We start from the raw sequence: 25,916 nt of genomic DNA on the forward strand, positions 1-25,916 counted from the left end.
GCTTTGAACTGTTGTTCTTTCCTTTGATTAGGAGATGGGGGGAAAACCCATTTCTGATCCTTTCCTGAGCAATGTGTTTTACTCGTTATTCTCATTTCATCCTGTCAGCAACACAGTGAACAGGGAATAAACACACTTCATTTATAGAGGAGGGAACTGAGGCTACGAGCAATGAGGTAACTTTTTGAGGGTCATAATTATTTATTCATTCATTAAAATATATTTACTGACAGCCTATGAAATGCCAGGTACTGTTTTGGATGCTGGGGATAATAGCACCGAATAAACCAACTGAGATCCAAGTTCTAAGGAAACTTATATTAATCTAGAAATAGAAAAGACAGACACTTAAGACAGACCAAATGAACAAGATTATTGCAGTCTCCTGGTTTACCCTATCTAAGAGTTTTCTTCCTCTTCTGAATTCCTAGTGAGCAAACAACAAAATCTCTTTGGAGGCACTTAATTCATTCACTCATCATTATGTACAGTTATTTGTGTAGATTGCCTTATTTCTCTTACCAAACTCTTTGAGGGCAGAAACACTTCTTCATGTGGCAGATAATAGGAATGTAGTTGTTTCAACTACAGGGTTGTAAGAATCAAGGGAGATGTTGGGGAAAATACCCTGTAAACTGCAAAGCCATTTTCGCAGCTTTGTTGTCACAAGTGATGCCAATTGTGTTCTCCTTTGGGTGGGTCATTTGAGGACCTTGTTCTCCTAATGTGAACTGGATTAATTTCCCCTGCAATTCCATTTCTTCCATGTCCCTGTAAAGAAGCAAAACTTTAAGCTATGGAAAATTTCTTCCTGCTTTTCCAAACTTCCTAAGGAAAATTTAAAATGTGATGCTGAGGACGATGACTTCCGTGTTCATTTTCCCTACCCCCAATAACTGAATTTTTTCCCAACATTTCATTAAGAATATTTTCAAACAGAAAAGTTCTTAGGTGAATGCCTGTTTGTGCACCATTCAGACTGAAGAATTAATGTTTTACTAAACTTGCTTTGTCACAGCCTTCCATCAACCTATCCTTCCATCCATCAATTCATCTCCTGTATTTGATTAGTTTCAAAGTCAGTTATAGATGTTAGTAAGCCACCGCCTAAATACTTCAGCCTGCATGTCATTAACTAGAGTTCAAATTTGTTAACCATATCTTTTTTATACTTTTAAGATAAATTTTACATACAATGAAATACATAAATCTTAAAAATACTCTTCAGTGTGTTCTCGAACAATTTTTTAGGCCTTTGTTTCCATATTTGGAAAACAACAGTGTATCTCTTTAGGCCCCACCCAAATCTGAGATCCAGTACTTTCTGTGGGAAGGGAAGTCTGTAAGGGCTTGGGGAGAAAAAAAGCCCCTCTGTGCTCCATATTCTATACTGAAACAGCTCATCAATATTTAGTTCAAAAATAACAAACACTACTGTAATTTGATAAATTATTCTAGCTTAAATGTTCTCAGAACAGCTGGTTTCTGTTTAAAGTTTTTTGTACTAGCAAATCATAGTTTAAATTGTAACACAAAGTCCTTTCTAATGAATGGCTATAAAGGGAAGCTTGCTTGATGTATCTCTTTTTTTTCTTTTTCTTTTTAATCCTGTTGATACCACTTGAGAAGATTTTTTTGACAGGATTTGGGATACAATTGTCAGAAATCTGTTCTCCCCGGAGCCACCTCTGAGTCACTTCCACTATTTATGGAACAGCAACTGTGAAGAGTGGGATCATGTTTAGGCTTTTTTTTTTTTTTTTTTTTTTTAACAGCACATGATAAATGTCTTCAGGAGCTTATGTAACGTATCCCAGAGCCTCCAGTTTTCAGAAGAGAACAGAGTCCAGGAAGTGGCCTTGCACAGCTTTTGAAAGCATGTTCCTGAGTCTTAAGGTCATAGATTGTCAGAGTAGTAACTTGAGTAAAGCTTGAACAGCCTTTGAAGTTAGAGCTGTTCTGTCTCGGAACGTTGGGATTATGCCTTTTACATTAGGCGTAAGATTTCCATTTCATCTTATTTGCTACCTTGCAAAAGAAGCTTTTACATTGGCCTACTTTTTCCTTGCACATACTTAGGATTCCAGAACCTCCATCCAGGTGGTTGCATGACAAGGCACTCCACACAGACGTCCCTGTCTGTCTCTGCCCCGTGTGGAATACTCAATATGGGAAGATGGAGGTTGGGATGGGGATGGATTGCCTGTTGTTCCCTCTTCTTGGAAAGTTTCACTCCTCTTTTCTTCATCCTGTGTCTAAGGTGACTCACAATGTAGGTCAGGCTTCTGCACTGAGGTAGCAAACTTTTCTCCTGTTTGAATCTCAAATAGCAAAAATTAAGAATATTTATGACAATAGGTTTTTCTCCTTCCAAGCAACAGAGGCGTTGTTATACAATTAAAAATCTATTCCTAACACAAACTCTCACCATTAAGATAGCGCTTGATATGAAAATATGTCAAACATGTAGATTTCATTCCTCAGGCAAAAAGTACTTGTTTTGCTTTATCAGTAGCATAATGAAGACTGTGCGGTTATTAATACGAGTTTTTGAGAAGATAAATTGATAGATATATTAACATAGCATAAAAATAATATCCCTATTGAATTTCTTAAAAAGTTGATGGTTTAAATTCAGCCACGTTTTTACAGAGTACTATTAAGTGCTCAGGGCCAGTTTATTAAGAAACAATAAAACAAATTGCCTGGGGCAACTGAGGAAAATGAATAAGGAAATTTTATTTTATTGTGTTTATTTTCTTAATTTTCTGTCATTAAATTAGCTTCAAAAATTTACAGGCCTGGTTGTTCCTTTTTATAAATTCTAAAACCCTAGAAAGGCCCTGAAGCAGTTCAGAAATTGGATCATTTTATCCTCAGAAACTTGTATGGTCCAACTTGTACTTCCTTTGATTACTATCTGTAAGTCCAAAATTCTTTCTATTAGGTACAATGGTTGGTTTCTAGGATCATTTGTGTTATGATGTGGGTGTTTATTCAAGTTACAGCATTGGTATATAGATTAAATAGATAAATAGATATACACATAGATACACACACAGCGCCTTTTTAAAAAAGCTGCAGTTTAGTTTTATTTTCATAAGATGGACAAATTATACTGACTTTTCTAAGCTTTTCACCTTATTTCTGTGTGACTTAAAAATCAGGGAAGAGCCAAAAATCAGTGGGAAATCCAAAGAAGTACAAAATAATATTCTTTGAAGAATGAAGACCTTTCTTTTAGTTGTAAAGTTGACAAACACTTCAAAAACCCAGCACAGAAGACGTCCTTCCCGTGTCAGTATTCCAAATGGGCCGTTTTCCTTTTGCACATTAAAAGTTCCGAACTGAGCCTTAAGGCCTCTTGTTTATAAGCACCATCCAAGCAACATCTGTGGGCAGGAAGGATGATGATAGGGGTCAGAAATGTTCAACTGCAACATTGATTTGTGTCTGTCTCTCTCCCTCTCCCTCCCTGGCCTTTTTCCCTTTAATGAGGACTAGAATGTTTCCACATCAGTTAACTGCCTTCATAAAGCACCAGAAGGTCACACCAGCCCCAGCCTGATCCTTTTCTTTGTGCCTATAATATAATTGGCTGATTGTGCCAGTGATGAGCGCGCCCCCTCCCCCCAGCCCGGTCCTAGCTCCATGTTTGCAAGCCTCACTGCTGGTTTCCGCGGAGAGCAGCTCGGCGCGCTGCGCGCTTCCCGGCACAGGCAGAGCCACTGCGCAGGTTGATCTGCGAAACAGCATCCATTTTAATCTGCGGGGAGCCCCTGCCTTCCCAGGGCGTCTCTCCGCCTGCGGATGCTCCGCGCGTCCCCTCCGCAGCCTCCTCGCTGAGCAGTCCTGCTTTGGGGCTGCGCCCTAGGATGCACTGAGATGGTACATCAGGACAACTGCTCGTATCAGGTAAGATTTAAAGCCTGACCGTGAGGCCGGCATCCTCTGGGAGAAAAGGCCTTCCTCTTCTAAAGCAGCAGGTTGCCTCTTTCCGGATTTTCAAGGGATTTTTCCATCCTCCACTCCCGGCCTTCGTCGCATACAGTATCTGAATTGTAATTAGGGTTTCTGGGGACTAATGGGGCAGAAAACACTGCTTCCTTGGCCTTTGAAGCATATGTGAAATACTCTGAGGTGATCTGTGGTTTGCACATTCTGTATGGCTGTGCAATAAGAGGAACTGTTTGGAACTGTAATTGAATTTAAGGGGCTTCAGAGGAGGCAAATCTGGTCACAACGCCACATAGATCACATCGAGGAATATGGCAATTGCTCATTGCATGTGAGTTGCTTCATGTCCAGTTTTTAGGATTGTCTTTAAGGAAATTATGTAAATAGGAAGTAATGGAAGATCTTAGAAATTTTCAAAAATCAGTGTGAACTTGACATTTAAAGTTGCACTTTTATGTCTTTCCAAACTTATTTTTATTAATATATTGTTTTAAATAGTAAATAAGAATTAAGGTACCATCCAACATGCATAAAAAACTCCAAATAGAAAATGTTTTATAATACATATTCATCTATATGCTAATTAGCTGTCTGGAGTTTTGAATTAAACACTGACACGATTTCAAAAGACCAGCTCTAGAGTGTTAATAACTCCTTCCTGCATTGAAAGTATCTTCATTGTAAACAGACAGCGAGAATGTTCTCAGAGAAATTGCTGCTTGCAGCAGCAGGCGTGGCTGGTCCAGGTCCTGGATAGTTAATTTGGGGTAGTACTCAGCTGACCGAGTTTCGAAGCTCTGAGAGACCAATTCTCTAACTCAACAATGCCTCTTCCTTGTGTGAGGTAGGTTACCTGAGACAAGCAGGTGTTTCTCCTAAGGTCAGATTTCACAGTGGTAAATGTATGCAGGCAGAATAATACATTTCACAAGACTTAAGGCGGCGGTTTCTAGGGTGAGTAGAGTGTGCCTGTGTAATGTATTTACACACGTTTTTCTCTGCTTAATAATTGCAATTTGGTAATTGTAGGCTTGTTTTACAGTGTTTCATTTTATAACACATTTAGGCCTGTAGATCCTAAATATCAAGATTTGTGCTTCACAGAAATTCTTCCCAAGAGAAAGGGGGTCGGGATGCGGAGGGAACCACTAAATCCTGCTTACACATAACACAGAGCTTGGGAGTGACGAATGTCCCCATCTCTGCAGAGCCGAACCTGCTCCTGGCACGGCTCCAGATGATTAAATGACTATCATAATTAAGATAATTTCTCTTCTCTCTTTTCAGAGAAACCACGTAATTTAATTTTCGAAAGGCCAGGTACTCCAAGATTATTTCCTATATTTTTTCATTAGGTTGGACATGAAATCACTGTTTTTATAGGTCAAAATCTGGTCAAATGTCAGCAATTTCATCTGGAGGGGAGGAATTTTGTTAGCCTACTGCCTTTTCCAAAGGAAGACGAATTGAATTCATTTTATGTAAACTACATGTAACACTGTCATTGTGTGTTTAATAGTCTTGAAGTATTTGTGGCTTATTTTCACAATAAAATTAACTGTATCAGGCACATAATCATAGTCAATGGATTCTGCATCTCCATGGGTTTTGTAGAACTACCTTTATCCGTATATTCTTTTGAAAATCTCCCCCTTTATCCATAGCTCAGCAAAAACAAAAACATTAACCTAGAAACTAAGTCTTAATCCCACTTAGACACCTTAGTTTTAGAACCCAGCGGACGCCTCATGAGATTGGATTCCGCCAGGGCGGTGTCTCTTAAGTCTTTGGCTGATGTTATCATAGTCATTCATGATATCATATCAACAGTTTGATGTGTTTCAGGGACTTCCTCTTTTGGATGATGGCACATTAGCATTGTCAGTGAGTAGATAGACTCTATTTGTAAGACTGATTTCTTTCCTCTCATAAACGGATTCCAGTGTTTCTTAATGGAGAGTCCATGAATGGGGCTTCAGGGGCCATTCCCCCCAAAATTACATGCTCATTTTGGGGCACATGTCTAGATGCATGTTACCATTATGTTATCATTATCATCGTCATCATCATCATGACAGCAATAATAGCGTCCTAATTGGTCTTACTGCTCCTGCGCTTGAATAGTCTTCTAAAACCTAAGTCACATCATGGGACCCTTCTCAAAATTCTCCTCAGAATGAAAGCCTGGGCCTCGCAGGGAGTCCTCCCCCACATTCCCTCTTCCCACCAGCTGTCCTGTCCCTTCTACCTGGCATATGCTTCCCCACACAGGGTTGCCAGATTTAGCAATAATCTACAGCATTTGAGACATGGCTTATACTAAAAAACCGTTCCGTTTATCAGAAATTCACATGCAGCTGGGCATCGCGTGAGTACCCCCCATTGCTTATTCTCACCTTCAGGACTTCGTTCAGATGTTAACCTTCTTGGGGAAGAATTCTCTCGACTTACTATGTCAGCCTCCAACTCCCCAGTTCTATCCCAGTATTTCTCCTACACTTCTCTAATTTTTTGTTCAACTTGGCATGCATTACCGCCTATGAGAATACATACTGATTTGTGTATTTTCTGTCTCCCTCGCTCCACATAAGCTCCAGGAGGGCAGGAATTTTCACAGTGGTATCCGTCAGCTTTCCCAGTGCTTAGGAAAAAACCCTCAAGTAATATGGATGGATATGCCTACTCTATATAGAATTGTGGTCTCTTACGTTTTAATAGCCGCTGGCGTGACTTTCACTGTCATGCTTCCTCCCCCCACACCCACCATTAATTTCTTGTTACTTTTCTCATCTGTGAAATGGGGTTTTTCCTCGTTGACGTCCTCGCATCAGAGTTGGCAGGTCCCCCTGCTGGAGGCCACCTTTCTGCATAAACAAGTCAGTTACCGGGAATTAAGAGCTTTTTCCCCCTTCTGGTGCCCAGCAGTGGCCGGATGAAGCTTGTGAAGCAGCCCGGGAGCACCAGGCACCACTTCACCACTCAATTATTTGTTGCTCATGGAGGGAACTGTAATTGATTCTTGTATATTGCTTTTCCAAATAGATGATTGTTTTGAAAAAGAGAGTTTCACTGCGACCAAGAGCCAGAGAAGCCCTGTTGCAGGTGTTGTGCACACACCATGCTTAGAACAACTTCATCCGAGGAGGGGTGATCAGAGAGATTCTCAGGCAGAATATTTTGAGGTAGTTTTGTTTTCAAAGGGTCTCACGTTGTCATCATCTTTGTGTACTTTTCTCTCTCAGGATTTACATTAGCGAAGAGGTTACTGAGGCATGTGTTGTCATTTTCAGTTGTCGCCGTGTTAAAAGCTGGAGCTATCGACCTCCATTTTCAGACTTGGGAGGAAGCCAGCCTCTTCAGGAAAGAATCTTGCCCGCAGCTTCAGGCCTGGCAGCCTTCAAGAGGCCAAATTCTTATCCTCTGATAGGAAGCTTTGAGATATTGTTAACGTGACAGCACAAGTTTAGGTCAGAGGGTCCATTTTGCTTTAGAGCTCCCAAATGTTTTCCCCTCTTCCTCAGCAGTTGGTTTTTTGGGGGTTCGCGCGTGTGCATGCGTGCGTGTGTGGAAAAACAATGACAGGCTTTCATCCCTTTCTTTCCATTGCTTAAAATCTCTTCAACCACCTCCGATACAGATCACACCCTCACATTCTTTGCTACTGTGGGAATGGAGACTGGAAACAAAAAAAAGAGTAAAATGATAGGTGAATGACTCTCATCTCCTTTCTCCCTTGGGAGCTTAAAGAGACTCTTCTTCAAACGTACACCTAGTCCTGAGGAGACACAGTGGGAATCTATAATGTGTCCCCATTTTCCTTAGGCTACCTCCCGTCTCCTGCTTTGCTTGGCCTTTAAAGCCTAACCATGACCTGACCCCTGGGCAGAAACACTCCTCCCTCCAGATGCTACACTCCTGCCCCCATTGCCATCACTTTCTTTTCTTTGCTTTGGTGCCTCAGCCTGGAATGTCTCCTCCTCGCCCTCCACACTTCGCTCTGTTTCAGGCTGATGCAGCTTTCAAGGCTCAAGTGTCACCTTCTCAGGAAACTTTGCCCCCTCGCCCCCAGTCACAAGTTCTCCTCACTGCACTGTGGGTTTACCTCTGTTAGAATCCATTGGCAGCAAGTGTTGGGCAAGTCTGTCTCCCCCATTAGACAACCGACTCCTTGAAGACAAGAGCCTTCTTTTTATGTCCGGCCCTACCCACGGAGTATGTGTTCAATAAACGTGTGTTGGGGTGAATTGCATTTTCTGCAGTGGGTGATGTTCTGAGTTCCTAGGATCAGGATTTCCCATCACAATACCAGAGGGAAGCTCAGATCTGTGCGTTGCAACCGGGAGTTCATGACTATGACCTCACCCCCAGGTACCTAGTTCGGGAGCCTCTGGGCCAGTTGCTAGCATTTCAGACATCCTATCTGCCAAAATGGGGGTGAGGGGCATGGTGCAATGAATAAAATGAATGAGACAGACAGCCCCAGACATCCCAGCTTTCCCAGAGACAATGATTAAAAATATACCTCCGTACCTACTAACCCTTCACCCTTGAATTTTCCCAAGGTGAACCTCATGGTCTATCCCCGAACACTTTTTCAAAATACCTGTGGTAGGTTGAGGTAAGCGCTGTATCCAAGCCGCCTTTCTTAATCTATTGAATTTCACAAAGTTATAATAAATCTTTTTACCATATGGAGGGTAACTTTACTGCCTCCTGAAACAACTTTTTATTGGGCAAAATGTTTCAGCCTAATGAAAGTGTCATACCCAGCACATAAAGTAAAAGGTGGCCTATATTTGTCTGAAATAATAGGGAGTATATCAATTTATGTAGTACATCAATGCATTTTGAAGAAAATAGTAAACAGCCTTGATGCCCAGATTCTAGTGGGTTATTTAATGGTTAACAAAGGAAAGGAAATATATTCTATCCCTATTGACACCAGGCCAAGTGAGGGTTCATTTCCCAACCCCTTCTTCCTGTGAATGAGAAAACAAGGTATCAAATTTGAATTCATTTAAGATTCTACCCAATTTAAGCCTGGTTTCACCCACAGCAGGGAAAAATATACTGACTTAATGAAAGGGGAATTTCAAAGCGTTTTAGTGCACTATTTGATACAGGCTTTTAAAGTTCATTGAAACAATTTTCTGTCTTATTCCATAAATTTTTTTTATTGGAGACATTTTTCCCCATAGTCAATAGTGCTGAAGAGTACTTTGTTTTCATTGTTTTGCCTGGTTGTAGTTGTGGTTTGCCTTATTGAGATGCAGTGTGTTTTTCTGAAGAGGCAGTCCTAAAAACTGAGAACCTAATTCTGGACATATAATTCTGCACTTGTTTTTTGCCAAGAAAGATATCTGAAAACTCAGTTTTTGTGTTTCAACACAAAGGGAGAACAGCAATAAGTGCCTAAATGAAAACAAACAAATGAGGGGAAAAAAAATCTCAACAGAGCTATGTTACAGACCTGGTCTAAAACAGAAATTTAGTAGAAGCACAACCATTTCTACTTAAAGTAGCGCTTGGTGCCTCAAACACCATCATTCAAATACCAAGGGATTTTAAGAAATAAACACACAACACCCATTTTAAGCCAAACATCTAGTATTTTCTCTTGGAAGGAGGGTAGTGATGGAGGAGGACAGGAAATAGAAACATCTCTGATACATACCCTGAGTGCGTTCGTGATTTTTGGAGAGTAGAGACCCCATCTTCTAATATTCATTCTTTCTTTCTCTTTCTCTCTCTCTCTCTCTCTCTCTCTCTCTCTCTCTCTCTCACACACACACACACACACACACACACACACAATCTTGGGTATCACAACTGCACATGAAGAAGCTCAACATTAATACAATCATACACTATTATTTATTGATGTCCTCTATGCCAAGGGAAAATTTGAAATCTTGGTGTACTTAGTATTCTCCCGTGCACTATCTAGAAGGATCAGAAATTAGCGAGCTTCCTGAAATAGAAATTGTTTTGACAAAACTGCTTCCATTCAGAAGAAAACAACTATGAAAAAGGCCTAACGACAACCAGCATAGGAGAGCCATTAATGGGGAAAGAATGCTAAGAACATGAGGAAATGTAATGAACAGATTAATACTAGTCCCGCTCAGAAGCTCTGCCGCAGCCACCAAAGTGACCACAGTTGAGTTTCTTGTACTCCAGTTTTCAGTTGGGCAGAAAAACTGACATTGTCCTCCATCTTTTTGATATGGGCGAATGTTTGTCACTCTGTCTACTCCCAGTGCTTCCACCTCCTCGACCCCCCACTCCCAATGCCATTATTTTAATTTTCTAACATACAGTGAAAAGTTCATTTAAATACTGCCTGCATATTTTCATAGCATATCTAGCTGTCAGTACCTTAATTAAAAAAGCAAAACAAATTTAAGTGAACTTTGCACAGAAGAAAAAAATAATTAATTTGGAAAAAGACTATGACTCAAGTATCAGTTTGTTTCAAGACTATGTATCAAGTATCAGCACGTGGAGTTTGGATGTTATGGCTGCCGCGAAGGCGGGGATGCTGCAAGGTTAGGCAGGACGAACTAGTGTTCCCATCTATGAATCAGAAAATCCTTTGACAATGCATAAGTGATGCGGTGAGTGTTCTCAGAGTCAATAATTTCCACCAGTGCTCGATAATGATCATTTAAAAGCATTAGCTCACATGATCAATACACCTTGCAGTTCAGGTCATGGCTTGACAGGAAACTGAAGCTCCTGGTTCTAGTCCTTGAATTTCAAGGCAGGGCGGGGGCAGGGGATGAGAAGAGGCCTTTTCAACCTCTGGGATTGTGAGTGGCTCTGTGTGTTTTCTGAGGGATAGCATCAGTATCTGGGCCCATGTTAGGCCGGCACAGTTCATTTGGAGAGGGTGGCAGTGGAGAAGGAACCAGAGAAAATTCTCTGTAGGAAGGACACGAGCAGCCGTCATCCCCTTGTGGGCATAGCACCAGTGAAACCCCCACACCGTAAGTTCAGCTCATCTGCAGCGCGCTGTTTTTTGTGTTTTGTTTTTTTCCTTTCCTGGGTTTGTTTGGACCTCTTGGAAGCAGCATTAATTACAGTGTTGATCCCAAACATCTGAAGTCAGGATCTTACCACCAAACCCAGAAATATGATCTAAAATAGAAGGCTAATGGCTTGTCATGAATTTTTTCCAAGGTCTGGAGCTGTGCTTCTAAAATTGAAAGTGCATTAAAAAATCCTCGAGCCCTTTTAAAAATGTATTTCCTAATTCAGTAGGTCTGGGGCAGGACCTCGGAGTTTCATTTCCAATAGGCTCCCAGGTCATGTGTATGCTCTTGTCAGAGGGTGCACCTTGAGTAGCAAAGCTCAAAAATACATCAGAGATCAGTCTACGTGATAGGAAATGACTGGCTTTTTAAGCTGCTACGAGCCATCCAGATAGCAGTGGTACGGCTCCTTCTGGAAAGGGTCTGGGCGATGAGCCTGTCCGTGTGCGGAGCACTTCTTCAGGGAGGTGCAGAGAAATTCATCGCCACTGGGGACCGCTCTGCACACTCTTGCATCTGTGTTTCAGGAGGGGATGTTCTCTCACTTTGTGTATAGTGCTTATTAGAGAATCACTTAGGACAAGAAAAGGTGTAGCAGGTAGACGAGGAGAATGGTGTTCAGCACTCTCTTAGTACTGATCCTTGTTGCTGTTGTTTGGCTGGGAAATTTCGTCTCGGATTTTGAGGTGTCCTTCTCCAAAAGGTAACATTATTAAATAAAGTGTGTGTGAGCGCGCGCGCATATATATGTATGTATACAGTCTATATATTATGACTATATATGTTAATTTAAATATATGTGTATATATGCATAGTTAATAATGAGAGTTCAGGCTTTTTAACTGTATATTAAGCCCACCCTGTAAAAATTAGTCAAATGATGGTAATTAAGCTTATAACATTATGTATCTCACTAAGTCTTGTAATCTCTAAATTTTTATTATTTCATTTATGTGAGCTCTTGATTATAGATTGCTAGGTGCACTAGGATGCTAACCAAGGCAGAGACTGAAATTCATCGTACCTCCCCACTCTTTCAACCAGAGCAGACCCATTTTCAATTTTGAAAATTTCAGTTGAAAAGTAGTAATATGCACTACTAGTATCTCCTACCATGGACAGCATTTAGAGGAAGCATTTTAAGCAACACGTACATTTCTCCTGTGTTCACGTATTTATTCAGCGGCTCTTCCCCATCCCCTTCCTGTGTTTAAGCCATTGTCTGGATGCTGCAGGGAAAGCAAAGTGAAAAACACAAACCCTTGCCCCCCCTAGAAAAAGCCTGGAAACCGTACAGCTGAAGGAAAGAAGCTGCAGGGGCACTGAAAACATTGGTAAACTAGAAAAGAAGATTCCCTCTGTAGCGTTTTAGGTCACGATCATCGGCAAAGGAGCTCTCATGTCATCTCCTGAGGTCGAATCAGCAGGGGACAGTGGTGATACATGCTGGGTGTTCCAGATGTGCGATTTAACTTGAGTTTGTGAGGTTGTTAGATGAGCGCTGCTGGATTTCTCTCTGTATTGAGTCCTAATTTTTAAAAGCTGTGCTTGACTATTTTAGTGTGCACAACTGTTTCTCACCAAGGCAGCCAGTAGGAGGCAGTCTGGCACACCCATGTATGGATAGAATGTGGGCCACAGAAGCCTGGGCCCAAACATTGACCATTTCGTAAGCGTCCACACTGTGGGCAAGTTACTTAATTAACCTCACTGAGCTCTCACTCAACTGTAAAATGCAACTGATAATAATATGTACTGGGAGGATCAAAGACATGTGTAAGACCCATGTATAAAGTGCCTGGCACATAGGATGTATGCTTCCTTCATTTTAAGTAACCGCCTTTGACAGGATTTAATATACACAGGATCTTTTGTGGTAGAGATACTTCATTTTAACCTGAGCCTTAGCCCTGATCAATTTCTCTGGTGCTGGGAACAAACACCCTCATTGGGAGCGGCACCCAGCATTGCCTCACAGCCCTGGGAGGTGTTTGGGGTCCCTTACATGCAGATAGGGGGAGCTTTGTTTAGCGTGAAGGTCCTAGGGTCTGGAAAAGAGTAAGACAAGGGAATCTTTGCTAAGGAGAAGTCCTGCCCAAATGCGAGCGTGGCTCTTGAGATACAACTTGTCATTAGACGGTCTGGCAAATGTGCAAGTCATTCTCTTGGGAACTGAAGTGGTTATGGGGGCGGGGGGGTCAAAGAGTGAAGTTCAGGGAAGATTTGGATTTGGATCAGAGGCTGCAAAGGAAAGTGTTTTTACAAAATTAGGGCTACACTCAACTGTGTTGGGACACACACATGCCACAAGTCTTGAACAAACTGACTTTTTTAAAAAAGTTGAGTAGAAAAATAGCAGGATTTTAGCATGACAGCAGAGGTTCAGATGCCAAAAGGCTACCTTGAATGGCGTTTTTGCTTTATTAGTGCATCCTTAACAGCATTGAATTTGGTCAAGAGTTCATATTGGAAGACATTAACTAGTGTATCTGCTGCTTCCTCTTGGAGCATGTTAGAGTATGAGATGGTGTTGTCAGACAAAGGCTTGCCCTTTGAGTTCGCTGGCCCACTTCTGCAACAGTAACTTTTTTTTTTTAAATAAACTGAGTATATTTTTTAGCATATGGTGTTAGTCATTCAATAATGATGAGTGTATGTTTGTGTGGTGTTTGTCTGCTTCTTGCACCCAAACATCCTCCAGCTGTGGGCCTTTGCCTTCCCCATTTGTAAAGCCAGCAAGCGAAACCAAAAGCCCTGGGAAAAGGGTAAAGGGAGCAACAGAAAGGAACGTTGTCCTTTGTGGAGAAGCCCGCCACTGGCTGGATTTTAAAGAAAAGTTGATGGATCTTTTCCTCCTGACTATATTAATAGAACAAAGCGCTGATCCTTGGGTGGAGGGGTCCTTTTCTGTGTTGGAAATAAATTTCAGTTTGTGCTGGGGCTTCTACCACAAGATCAGACATTTACATCCGATTCTAAGAAATGATAGGTTATGAGAAAAAGAAAAAAAGCAAACATCTGTCTTACAGGTTAGCCTTTCAATTATACTGTTTTTATTTTGTCTTGGGACACCCAGCTTTTAACTCACTGGTGAAGTCTGCGAGGCTGAGTTTTTGCATCTATTTTTGTCCCATCCACTCTACCCCGGGTTCACAGTGAGGTTGCTGGTTTCCTCACAGAGCTCCTAGCCACAGTCAGCCCTGACCTGGGGAGCGGGCAAGTTGGGTCAGCTCTTCCTTGACTGGGGACAGGAGAGGTGCCGTGGAGAGAAATCCAGGGAGGATCGCTCAGGGGAAGGCGACAGCAGATGGTGGGGAAGCTGGACTTGCACCAAACCGAGTGTCAGTGCAGAGTGAGCCACAGAAAACGGCAGCTGCCCCTGTGCCAGAGCACAGGGCAGACCAGGGAGGCCAGGCAGGGCGGTGTCTCTGAGACAGCGCAAGACAAGGACGCACACAGCGGGACACAGACTCTTAGCTGGCTCTCCACGTCGGCATGAGCAGTGATCAGGGTACTGAGCCATTGGCATATCAGCCTATCAGAATTCATGAGAGGTACTTTCTCTAGTGAAATTCTAAAGAGGTAAAGGATGAATTTGGACAGTGATGGAATGGATGACATCATCAGTCAAGAATCCCCATTGGATATGGAGGGGAATTATAAAAAGGTAAGGGGGGAGAGTTCTTTTGTTTGTGAACAATTGGACCATTTTTCTAACTGGGAGAAAGATCACCCTTGAGAAGTGGCCAAATTCCACACTCAGTGGCCATTGCCATAGTATATTCAGGAAAGCTGAAATGCACAGAATTGAATACATTAAGCTGGGAGAGTTCTTCTTTCTGCTTTTTCCCAGCCTGTATTCATTAGTATATTTTAGCAGTAACTGGAATACACATGTTGTTATTCTGAAGTTGAAAAATTCTATTATATACTTAGTTGCTAGGCAGGCTTTTTATGTAAAGGAAGAATTTTTGGAATTATTGACATGTTAACAGTTCACCTGCAATTAAAAATTACTAGAATGTTTAATCTATCTTTCTAATTTTGTCTTTTTAACCATGAAAAATACCAGTTTTTACTAAGAGAAGTGTGGAGTTTTAAAACATTGATACAGTAGCTACTAATTCTTTGCTTGCCTTTTCTTTTGAAAGTCAGTAAATATTTTTTTGGAATGTTTTATATGGTAATTATCTGGTAATAAGAGGCCCAAGTAAAAATAGCTCCAGTTATATGGGTGAGGTCATGAAATTAAACTACAAGTATATGCTTGTCTGTCCACAGAAGACTAAACACATACTAGGTCCTTCCCCCCTATTATTTTCCATAAGTCAAATGTAGGTCACAACACAGCACAGGATGAAAAATTGGGCCCTTCTACACATCATGGACCTGGAAAGTAAAACCTCTTTTGCTTCAGAGGCAAATATCAGTTATCACAGACTCCTACAACAGTAAAGCCTGCTGCCAAAGTTTTAACTTGATCAGATGTGCCACTAAATTTCCTCCCAGAGGTACAAAAAGAAGCTTCTTTCCTGGTAGATTCTTACATATAATAATGTAAACTATGGCAGTTTGTATCTTACATACATAATTGTGTATGCATATAGGGGCTGTTTTAAGTATATACTTTATTTCTCAGAACAGTCCACAATAATTTATGCTCTTTCTCCAGAAACTGAAGCTTAAACATGTAAGAGATTTAAAGGACCTGCCACGTTGCCCTTCATATGTTCTGTCCCTTGTGATCCCCAAAGAGGGAATGAATGCCCAAGGTGATAAGTGCACAGTCCTGAAACCCTAACACCTCTCAGCTGTCTCCTCCTCCCGGAAGTGGGTGTGCAAAAGACACTTGGGACACTCAGCAGTCAGAGCCGGTCACTCACCCAACCCAGAAGAACAAGCACACAGTTCTCCCTGTTAATGTTCAGTGCCAAAGGCGGGTCACACCGTTTCTCAGGTAGAAAAGTGTAGGTCAGTTTGCACTTAGGAAAAATGAAAGACGTACCACTTCTCATGCAATAACAATAAAGTAATGACCACTGTAGTTTTATACCACTCAGAACCTGAGGGAGCCCAGATGCCTGGAATGAATGAGCGATGATATGCAGCAACCTGATACAGCACTGACTAAAGCCACAAACTTGAAAGGCTCCAGTAGCTTTAAAACATCAACAACAACAGTAAAGACTTGCATTGTGTAACCCACTATCTAAGACAGTGGAATGTGATTTCAGGAGACACAGTGTCTGTTAGGTCAGTACAAAAGACCACTAGATGAGGCTTCTAGATGATTAGGATGCCAAGGGTCAGTTTGTATTGCTCTGGACCCTAAACAAAAGAGTTGTTCTCTTGTCGTTTCAGGTTTTTAACTGCTTTTCTCAGGCAAATGCTTCCAAATTTATGCGTATCATGTATATTGTGAAGGCTCATTATGCAAAAAAAAAATTACTAGTCATAATTTCATTAAGAATGTCTAGTGAGACAGGGCAACATATGCTTTCTTTAACATACAAAGGACAGGAAAAGAATTACCTAGTATAAAAATCACTTTTCCTAATTGGAATCCTCTTTTTCTAAGTTTTTTCTTCAAATGTTTTCATTTCACTGTTTGGCTAAGTAGATAATTAAATGAAATACAATAAAGCAATGATCCACGGGCCCTTTTGACCTTGTACCCCCGCCCAGGTATAATGTTTTTGAGCCCATGCCTCCAGTAGACATATATTTTATTCATAAGTTTCATGCACATATCACTGTAAAAATATGTATGCATGAAATATCACAAAAAGGTATTTTTTTAAATAAATGTTTAAAATGCAAAAATTTTTTAATAATTTCTTCTTTCACCTCCTGTAACTAGGATGTCAATTGTCAAAAGCAGTTGAAAAATTGGTATACCCCTGCCTAGATGCGACAGAATTTCCTATACCAGTTGTACTAATAAATACCACATGCGTATAGGGATTATTTTACAAGGTTGTTATAAAGTCAGGCAAACAGCCTTCGGGGGGAAGGCCACTTTCCAATAACGAAAATTATATTCCATCCAGGCAGACGAAGGAAAAGAGTATGCATCTGTTCCTTTTCCTTGGGGAAGGCCCTGATGGTAAGAAAGATGTCTCATTAAGGACCTCTGGTTAATTCAGTAGTAGTAAAACTGTGCTCAACAGAGCACAAATCTTAGTATTTAGGCAGGAAAGCTTGTGCCTTGGCAGAATCTGAGCTGTGTATGTTCAGTCTGTCATTGCCTTGCTTTGCTCCAAGCAACCTTTGCCCCTCCGGTAAAGATCCACAACCTGATTGTCTTTAGGACCAAGCGCCGAGCACATCAATGTCCTGATCCCTCCAGCCATCACTTAACAAGAACCATCTGATGTCCCTTGTATTGTGTGCAGGGCCCGGGAAGGGAGACTAGGCTTCCCTCAAGGAGCTCACAGTCTGAATAGGGTAAGGAAGACACAAAGACAGATAAGCTGATGTGGATCATGCTACCTGGAAAAGTGTTCAAATAGTTCGTGTGAACCTAGAAAACACGCAGCCTGTGTCTCCTCAGAGCCTGGGAAGATCCAAATTTCACTGGTGGAGAGAGAGAAAGGAAATCAAGGACATTTAACATAGACTTTGGCAGAAGGTTGGCTGCCCCTCTGTCCCACAGCAGAGCAAACCCAGGGAAGCGGGTCTTCCCAGGATGCTCCTCGCAGAGAAAGGAGCTGTGGGTGAGCTGTGTGTGGTCGAGGACAGGAAGACCGGCTCGCCTTGCTTTGTTCCTCCGAGGTGCTGTCTCCAGTGTCGTGCATCCAATTATAGTGAAAGATTAGGGAGGAGCCCGTGAAAAAAATTAAAAGGCTGGAAGGAACAATATTTAAAGTGAAGCCACAGCTGTGCCTCATGTTTTTTTTAAAAGGTGAATGGGAATGACTGCTCGAGATAAACTGCAATAAACAGGAACACAGAATGCCAGCTGCCATTCCAGACAAGAGCTCTGCCCTCCCCACTCAATTACTGAGGAAAAGCAGCCGTCGACCTCCATTAACCCTCACGTCTTCCTGGCTGTAAAGGCTGAATGCACCCGGACAGACTTCGTTAAGTTACTGAACCCTGGAGCCTAGCCCCGCTTTGGCCACCTGGGGACAATCTCTTCTGCTTTCTGAGCCAGGGTCCCCTTTTCTTCAAAGGGAGAAGGAATTGGCCTGGCTGGTCTTAGATGATGAAAATGTGAGGCCTCGGCTCCTCCTTGAAGGTCCTTCCCATAACCTCACACTGCTGGTGCACCTCAGTTCACAGCGTGGTCACGGAATGGATTGTTCCAAGTAACTAGATTTTCTAGGTATAGGGTATGTGAATTATATCTCAGTAAAAAGTTAAGCACACACACACCAAAAAATGTGTGTGCTTTATTTTTCAATTGAAATATAATTCATACACCATAATATATGAGATATAATTCACATATCATAAAATTCACCGTTTCAAATTTTGACGGGTTTTAGTATATTTATAAGCTTGTGCAAACCATTACTATCTAATTCCAGCATATTTTCATCACCCCCAAAGGAACACTGTATCTGCAATTACTCCCAATTCTTCCCTCCCTGTACAATCATTAATCTGTTTTCTGTCTTTATGGATTTGCCTGTTCTGGATATTTCTGGTTCTCTTAAGTCCCTTCTCCACTCTTCTCACCAGCTTCTTCCCCCCCCCCCCGCCTCTAATATTAACAGCCACCATTTAGTAAGTTTCTTTCTGGGCCAGGTACCATACCAACTATTTTCTATATAACATTTCACTTAATCCTTAATACAACCTAAAACGTAGATAGTTTTATCTTCTTTTTCAGAAAAAGAAACGGGCTTAAGGAGTCTCCTTAACTTGCACTAGGAAGTGTCAGAGTCAGGATGTAAACTTGAGCCTTCTTGACCCCAGTTTCCTTGCTCCAACCTCCCACTTCCCTTTCTGGTCACATGCCTGCGTCCAGCTCTCCCAGATCCTACGTCCACCCTGACATGGGAAATTGGGGGCACCAGCTTCTGGCAGTTGATTGAGGTTCGGCTGTTTCATAACCACGCAGGAGGCGTTTCAGACCATAGTGTTCTGACAGTGACACTGAATGACTGCGATGGTTTTGCAGACCTCTAAAATGGCACCTGTTAAAAATAGAGCTCCCAGATGAGAAAGGAGTCTCCGTAGGCAGTCATTTGAGAACCAGAAAGAGCCCAAGATGCTCCCCGCAGTTCATGCTTGGGATGGGCCACTCATAAGGAAGCAAAACTTTAGTTTTCACCAGTGGCCCTTTAGGGTTGAATGTTGCAACACTGCCACTACCGTTGTCATCTTTGTGGACGGCGCCATGGGCTCCTTTCCCTTCGCCAAGTTCCCATTCAGCCAGTCATGGCTACGAAACTTCACCCCTAGATTAGATGTGTGTTAAATACCTTTGCTCTGGTCCTTAACAATTAGAGTATTCAAGCCTTAGGGGCTCTGTACAACAGCACTTCTGTCTGCCTGCCCCTGTTTATATCATCCCTGTAGCGTGAGGACAGGGGATGCAGTCAAAACCATCCTCAGGGGTAACTAGTACCTGTAAGCAAGTGTCTCCATTCTCTGGACTAGCATCCCAACACTTTTGATGTCAGCCAGTTTTGAGTAAAATACATCCCAGAGTCTTTTCCCTTGAGTGCTTGTCCTGGACTTTAGGTGTCCAAGGCCAGGTCTCCCATGAGCACTGATGCTGAGCAAGCCAAACCCAGGTCTCAGCATTGCCCAACAGTCTGGCCCAACATTTAGCCCAGACAACTTGATTAGGCACGTTGGTTCAAGGATGCAAAGTTAAAAGATTTCAGCAGCCTCTCGGAAAACCTTTCTGGACTGTTTAATGTGTCTGAAATGGAAAAACATCAGAAATGCAAACTGAAAAGAAGGTGTCCAGATGTAATACCCATTCAGTGATAGGATGGGAAGATTCTAGGTTATTTAACTTATATGTCCACTAATAATCAAAATCTTCCCAGGGGATAAAATAAGATGCAAGAGCTTGAAATTATCCACACAGTGCAAATAACTATACATGTGCCATTCAAAAGCATATGATTTATTTTCTTACTGTTTTTATGTGCTGATCTTGTGACAAACCCATAGTTGTTTCAGTGAGAAGATAATTAGAAAGTACCACCAGTATATTTGGGTTTTCCTTTTGAGGTTTTGTTTTAACGAAAATTAAGAAAATTTACCTAATGAACAAGTAAGCTGTGTACTTCTGGTTCCTAATATTTAAAAGGCCTCCACCCCGGAACGCTGCCTCTAAATGTTAGAGGAAAGCTGCCTTTCTTCCAAGCTGTGGAGAGAAGTAAGAGTGACTATAGTTCTCCTGAAGGAACAGCACTTTTCCACAGGGAGCTCAGAATTCCAGTCGCATTCCCCAGCGGATGCTGCTAATGGCGATGGTGCCAGATACCACTAGGCAATAGATCACCCTAAAGCCAGGGGATCATTAATTGCTTCAAAACAGGCATCCTGGCAAAGCCGTGGCAGCGGCCAGACGGCTGCAAATGAAACCCACCTGGATGCAGAGCCTGGCTGTTCCCCATGGAACAGATTCATGCTCAGCTAAAGAAGAACCAGTTCTGTTTTGTCCAGCTGCTTGAGCTGTTCAGCTGGTCAAACTTAGTTCTCAAAATGCGCTCTCTCAGCCCCACCACAGACCTTCCGAGCCAGAAAAATAGATTATGTTTGCACAGGCCCTCCAGTGATTCTCATGAATAATCAAGTTTGAGAACTACTGGTTTAAAAAACGTGTGACAGAAAGAGCGGCCCTCAGTGTGTGCGCCCACCTATGCCGTTCTCCGCCTGGCACACCTGTGTCACAGCAACTGCCTGGCTCCCGGAGTTCCTGTAGGGGCTGTGGGAGAGCGGGGTGTTGATCAGCTTCTGGAATAATGCACCCCTGTCCTTAGGAAGATTTTCCTCAATGGCACCCTGTTCCCCATTGGTGGAGAGTGTGGCCCCCGGTCATTCGCGTGAACCCTGATGTGTGAGAAGCACTAACCAGGTAACAGTTTAACAGTGCAGAAACGAGAGTGCTAGAAGTGGTATCTCCCAGGATTAGCAGTGAACTGAGTACTGAGACAGTTAGCACTATAAAGCAAGTACATCCAATAACCAGTAAAAGTAAGAAACAGATGGAGCTGGGGAGGAGGGGAAGATTAACCCAGGGAAGAGATGGAAGACAGGAAATGTGAGGGAAACGGTTTCCTTTCTCCTAGTCCCCCTTCCCACACTGAATCCCGTCCGGGTACAGAGCATCATTGCTCCAAAGCTCACCTCTGCCTTTAGTCCCACAGCACCTCTGTGCCATGTGCATCCCTTGGGACCCTGATTCTCTAGGCCAAGCTTCTTTACACATCTTCTTCCGCTGGGGAGTTTAAGGACCCCCTTCCTCTTGGTCAGACAGGCCCTTCCCAGCTGCGTGTGTTGCATCATCTGTGCAGCCGCCGGAAGGAAGCAGCTGTTTGCAGTGTCCTGCGTACCAGCTGGCTTCAGGTTTAGGTTTAGGATGTTATTTCCTGAAATATGTTCCTAAGAACCCTAGCAGCCCTGCAGCTGTCCCCACAAAAATACAGTTTGTCAGTGAAATAAATTTTAGAATGCAGAAGACACTCAGTATTCTGCCTATAAATTTATGTGCAGATAAGCATGTGAAAGACAAGGTGGCCCTGCCTCAGACACCAGAGTTACCACAGCACTGCTAGCAAGGTGAACTGGACCAGAGGGGCGAAGGCAGGACCAGAGGAGGGGACTTGGGAACAGAATCACTGTGTAAGGGTTGAGTACACACCATGTCCTGAGGGAACTATGGAAGGGACTTGGGGACATACTAGATTTGGAGCCGGACAATATCTACCCAGGCAGAACCTTTTGCTTTTTCTTTCTTTACCTAACACCTCCCTGTTCTTGTCAAGTGGGGAATTGCGGCAGAAGAATGATGGCACAGGAAAGGCCGAGCACCCATGCTGGGGCCCGGAAATGCTCCGCAGTCCAGACTCTGAGGCCGTGGCTCACAAGGCACCCTCGAAAGCCCTTGTGAGCATTGTCTGCCTCACAGGCAGTAGGGGTGGCAGTAGGGAATTCAGCGGCAGGCGAAAACTAAAACCGCTGGTGGCTGGACAATAGTGAATTTCTAAGCACATTTCTGCTCTCTTCGTGGTCTTCAACAGCTTTTTCTGTCTCGTGGTAATGAGCCAGTCTTCTTCGGTGGCGCTTTAGCTGGCAGTATCAATTTTAGATGTTTTCCTTTTGTTTTATGAGGGTATTTCCACGAGACAGTTTTAGGAGTGGACAGGGCTCTGCTTGTCATCAGCACAGCCAAACAGTGTCATTTGAGTCAGCCGCTCCCTTTCCCTGCACACGGCACTGTTCCTCACCCTGGGCATCTTTGTGCTTTGGGGGTTGAAGGACATAATTGCCCTGCAGGTTCGAAATGCACTCTCTCAGCCCCACCCCAGACCTTCCTTCCAAATCAGAAAAACAGGACTTTGAAACCACACAGACACACACAGACACACACTGTACACATTCGAGTAACCAAAAGGAAATTAGGTTTCAACTAGTGAATTGTAAGAGAAAAATTATTTACTGGTCAGTTGAATCATAACCACTTGAAAGGTTGGGAATCCCATATGTTCCAAACGGAAGATGGAGCGGTGGTGTCCAGGAGAGCGGCGCTGCTGAGCGGGCGTGTGCACCTTGAGTATCTGTGGTTACGATGAGGCCTCTGCGTAGGCTTTGCGGTCCAGGGCGGCCTCCTCTTCTGAGGAAGCATCACATCGATCTCAGGAAAAACGTAGAGCCCCACCTAGCTCTTTAAGTATCACATTGTCTCCCCAACATGCTGTCCATCATTATTAGCCTGGACCTCACTCATCGGTGTGGAAGAGCAGGAAGATGGACTTGAATCCTAGCTCTTCTATGTTGGTAGGGTAACCTCCCCTCACCTTCCATTTCATCACCCTCAAAGCAGGAGTTGTTGGAGGATGAGCCACAATAGTTACCATTTATGGTAGATGGATGTTAGCCTGGGCCAGGTGCTGCTGCTAAAGAATTTATGTAAATTTTTTCATTTAGTCCTCCAGTATCGGGGCGTTCCGAGCACAAAGCCATCCAAGCCAGGACAGAGGAAGCAAGCTGTAGACTTAAAACTACATAACAGTTTGACTTAAAACTCAAAAGGGTTAATGCTCTCTAAAAGTTTCAAAACTCTCAGACTTCTATAGAAAAATAAGCAGAACTAGGAGTAGGAAAATTAGGAGAAAAGCAGGTACAGTAAGTAAAAAAACATTTAAATGTTTAATCTCACTGGTAATTAAATAAAAATAAAGAGAATTCAGCTTTTTGCCTGTCAAATTTAAAACAGCAGCAGTTTTTTAAGTGAAAATACTCAGCGTTAGGATGTAGGGAAAGCTGTACCCTCTCTGTGGCTGCGGGCCTGTACACTGGAGCAGCTTTCTGTTGGGCAACGTGACAGAATGTGTTGGGAGCTCAACAAATGTTCACACCCCGCTGCTCTGGTAATTCCCCTCCCAGGAACTTACCCTGAGGAAGCGATCAGACGTAAGGGCAGGGTTGTGTGTAAAAATGCTAAGGTGTGTTGTTTTTAATTGGATGCGGCCTAAATGGCTAGCATAGGATAGAGTGATAACCCTTAAAAGTTGTATTTAAAGAATTTTAATTGAGATGAGGGAAATTCTCAAAATACATTAAACAATATGATCTCAGTTTTATAGTAAGAAAAAAAATGCATACATAAGATTAATGACTAGAAAGAAATATACCAAGCAGTGACCTGTGTCTAAGTGGTAGGGTCATGGGTCACATTTATATTCTTTATACTTTTCTTGATTTGCTCAGTGATATCCAGAGGGAGAGAGAAGGGGAAAAGTTGTGCATTATGTAACAGTCTTCTTTAAACTGTTAATGAAGTAGTTAGGTATAAAGAATTGTAATTAATGTATAGAATTGTTCTAAGGCCTTCTCCAGTGTCTCTGGGTCTAGTGTACCAAGTAAATCAGAAAAGATGGATGTGGAATCAAGGGTGCGATCACACATTCACACCGCGGGTAGGGGTTTCCTTTAAATAAGACCTCTTCCAGACCCCAGGCGAAGACCCCTTGGCACCAGCCCGTTGTTGAACATTCGTCATTAATACTTCTGTTGTTATCTACTGATTTTGTATTTGGGTTTCCAGTTCCATTCAACAGTTTTCTGACTAGAAGACATTGAGTGAGAATCTCTTCTATCTATATTATACGGGTTGAGAAATAAGTTCACTGACTACATTCAATCTGAGTGGCAGATTTTGGGGATTTTTGAAATAAAATTTTTTTTAAATAAATATGTCAAGTACTATGGTTCTGTTTTGGCAGGACCATCCCAAGCCCCACTCCTGCCTTATTTGGAAGAGTGGGTTTCTTTAAGGCTCCCAGCAGTGCAGTTGCAAGTGCTTAATGCAATTAAAGACATTCTTGCTCCCCTTTGCAACCCCATGGTTACTTTCGCAGGGCTCAGTGCTGTGCTAGCCCAGTAAACAATCTGAAACCGGCATCGTATCTATCACTGTAAAAGTAGTCTTTCACTTTGTGGCTATATTGTACACTAAATTAGGGTTCCCAAACCCGATTCCAACATGGGGGATGCGCGCGCACACACGCACACACACCACCCCGCCCCACACACACACCACCCCACCCCACCCCACCCCCACCCCCCGCAAACAAACAATTCTGGACACCAGCAGGGTGTCCAAGAGTTCAACTCAATTCTGACACTGTGTGCCCAGAGATAGCATCAGATTCTGCAGGCTAAGGGTTCAGTCCTACAAGACTACTCACATACACGTCAGATGCTGGTCGCAAGCCCAGGATCTTACTTGTACTTGTCAGCAGCAAGCTATAGACTGAAGGTTCCAATGACCCCCTCCAGCTCAGAATGCCAGTTGCAAGGCCAGGTTGTTGACCAACTGGCTCTAAATCAAATGTTCACACAACCCCCTCCTTGGGTTTTATTAACGTGCTAGAATGGTTCATAGGACTTAGAGAAACATGCTACTTACTAGAACACTGGCTTACTGGAAAAGGATGACTCAGGAACAGCCAGATGAAGAGAGACTTAGGGCAGGGGATGTGGGAAGGGGCACAAAGTTTCAGCGCCCTCCCCAGGTGCTGCACTCCCCCTGTATCTCTTGTGTGATCACCAGCCCAGAAGCTCTCCACACCTTGTCCCCAGTGCTGGGGGGTGGGACTGAAAGTTCCAACCCCATGGTCACATAGTTGATTTTCCTGGCAACAGCACTCATGCTTAGGTGCTTTACAGAAAGTTCACCTCATTCACATAACAGTAGACAACCTGTATCCTTCTCATCACAAAATTGCAAGAGTTTTAGGAGCTGTGAGTCAGGAACTGTGGACAAAGACAACAAGTATATGATAAATATTTTGGTCATCTGAATGACCAAGTATATATTTCTTATAAATGATAATATCTCACACACACACACACACACACACACACACACCCCCACCACCCCACCCCCACCTTTTAGTGTGATACAGTTCCCTTACAGTGCCACATGGAAGAAGAAGAGTTATCTTGGGCCACATATTAAATACATGGTGACACGTAATTACAAAAAAAAAATCTCATAATGGGGTTTCTTTGAGATTTTATTTATTTATTTTTAGACAGAAGGGAAGAGAGGGAGAGAAACATCAATGTGTCGTTGCCTCTCACGCACCCACCACTGGGGACCAGGGACCTGGCCCGCAACCCAAGCATGTGCCCTACCTGGGAATCAAATCAGTGACCCTTTGGTTTGCAGGACAGCACTGAATCCACTGAGACACACCAGCCTGGGCAAAAAAAAAAATCTCCTAATGT

At 42.8% G+C, this 25,916-nt stretch overlaps 1 protein-coding gene across 5 annotated transcripts in view; it reads left to right on the plus strand.

The window, feature by feature from the left end:
* The window catches only part of SCHIP1 (schwannomin interacting protein 1), a 122,003-nt gene that overhangs the window by 68,524 nt on the left and 27,563 nt on the right, over nucleotides 1-25,916 (plus strand). Inside the window, exon 1 of one of the 5 annotated variants that reach the window (XM_054580136.1) lies at nucleotides 3,639-3,915. The exons of 2 other annotated variants lie outside the window; for them this stretch is intronic. In XM_054580136.1, the coding sequence (XP_054436111.1) occupies nucleotides 3,886-3,915 (30 nt within the window). In that variant the 5' untranslated portion in view covers nucleotides 3,639-3,885. Of the gene's footprint in view, nucleotides 1-3,638; nucleotides 3,916-11,570; nucleotides 11,695-14,133; nucleotides 14,659-25,916 lie in introns of those variants that run through there. 2 more of the 5 variants (XM_054580144.1, XM_054580127.1) reach the window with 2 other exon arrangements.

This window comes from Pteronotus mesoamericanus, unplaced genomic scaffold (genome assembly GCF_021234165.1).
Source record: "Pteronotus mesoamericanus isolate MK-2021 breed Mesoamerican mustached bat unplaced genomic scaffold, CSHL_Meso_final contig_116, whole genome shotgun sequence".
NCBI classification, from domain to species: domain Eukaryota; kingdom Metazoa; phylum Chordata; class Mammalia; order Chiroptera; family Mormoopidae; genus Pteronotus; species Pteronotus mesoamericanus.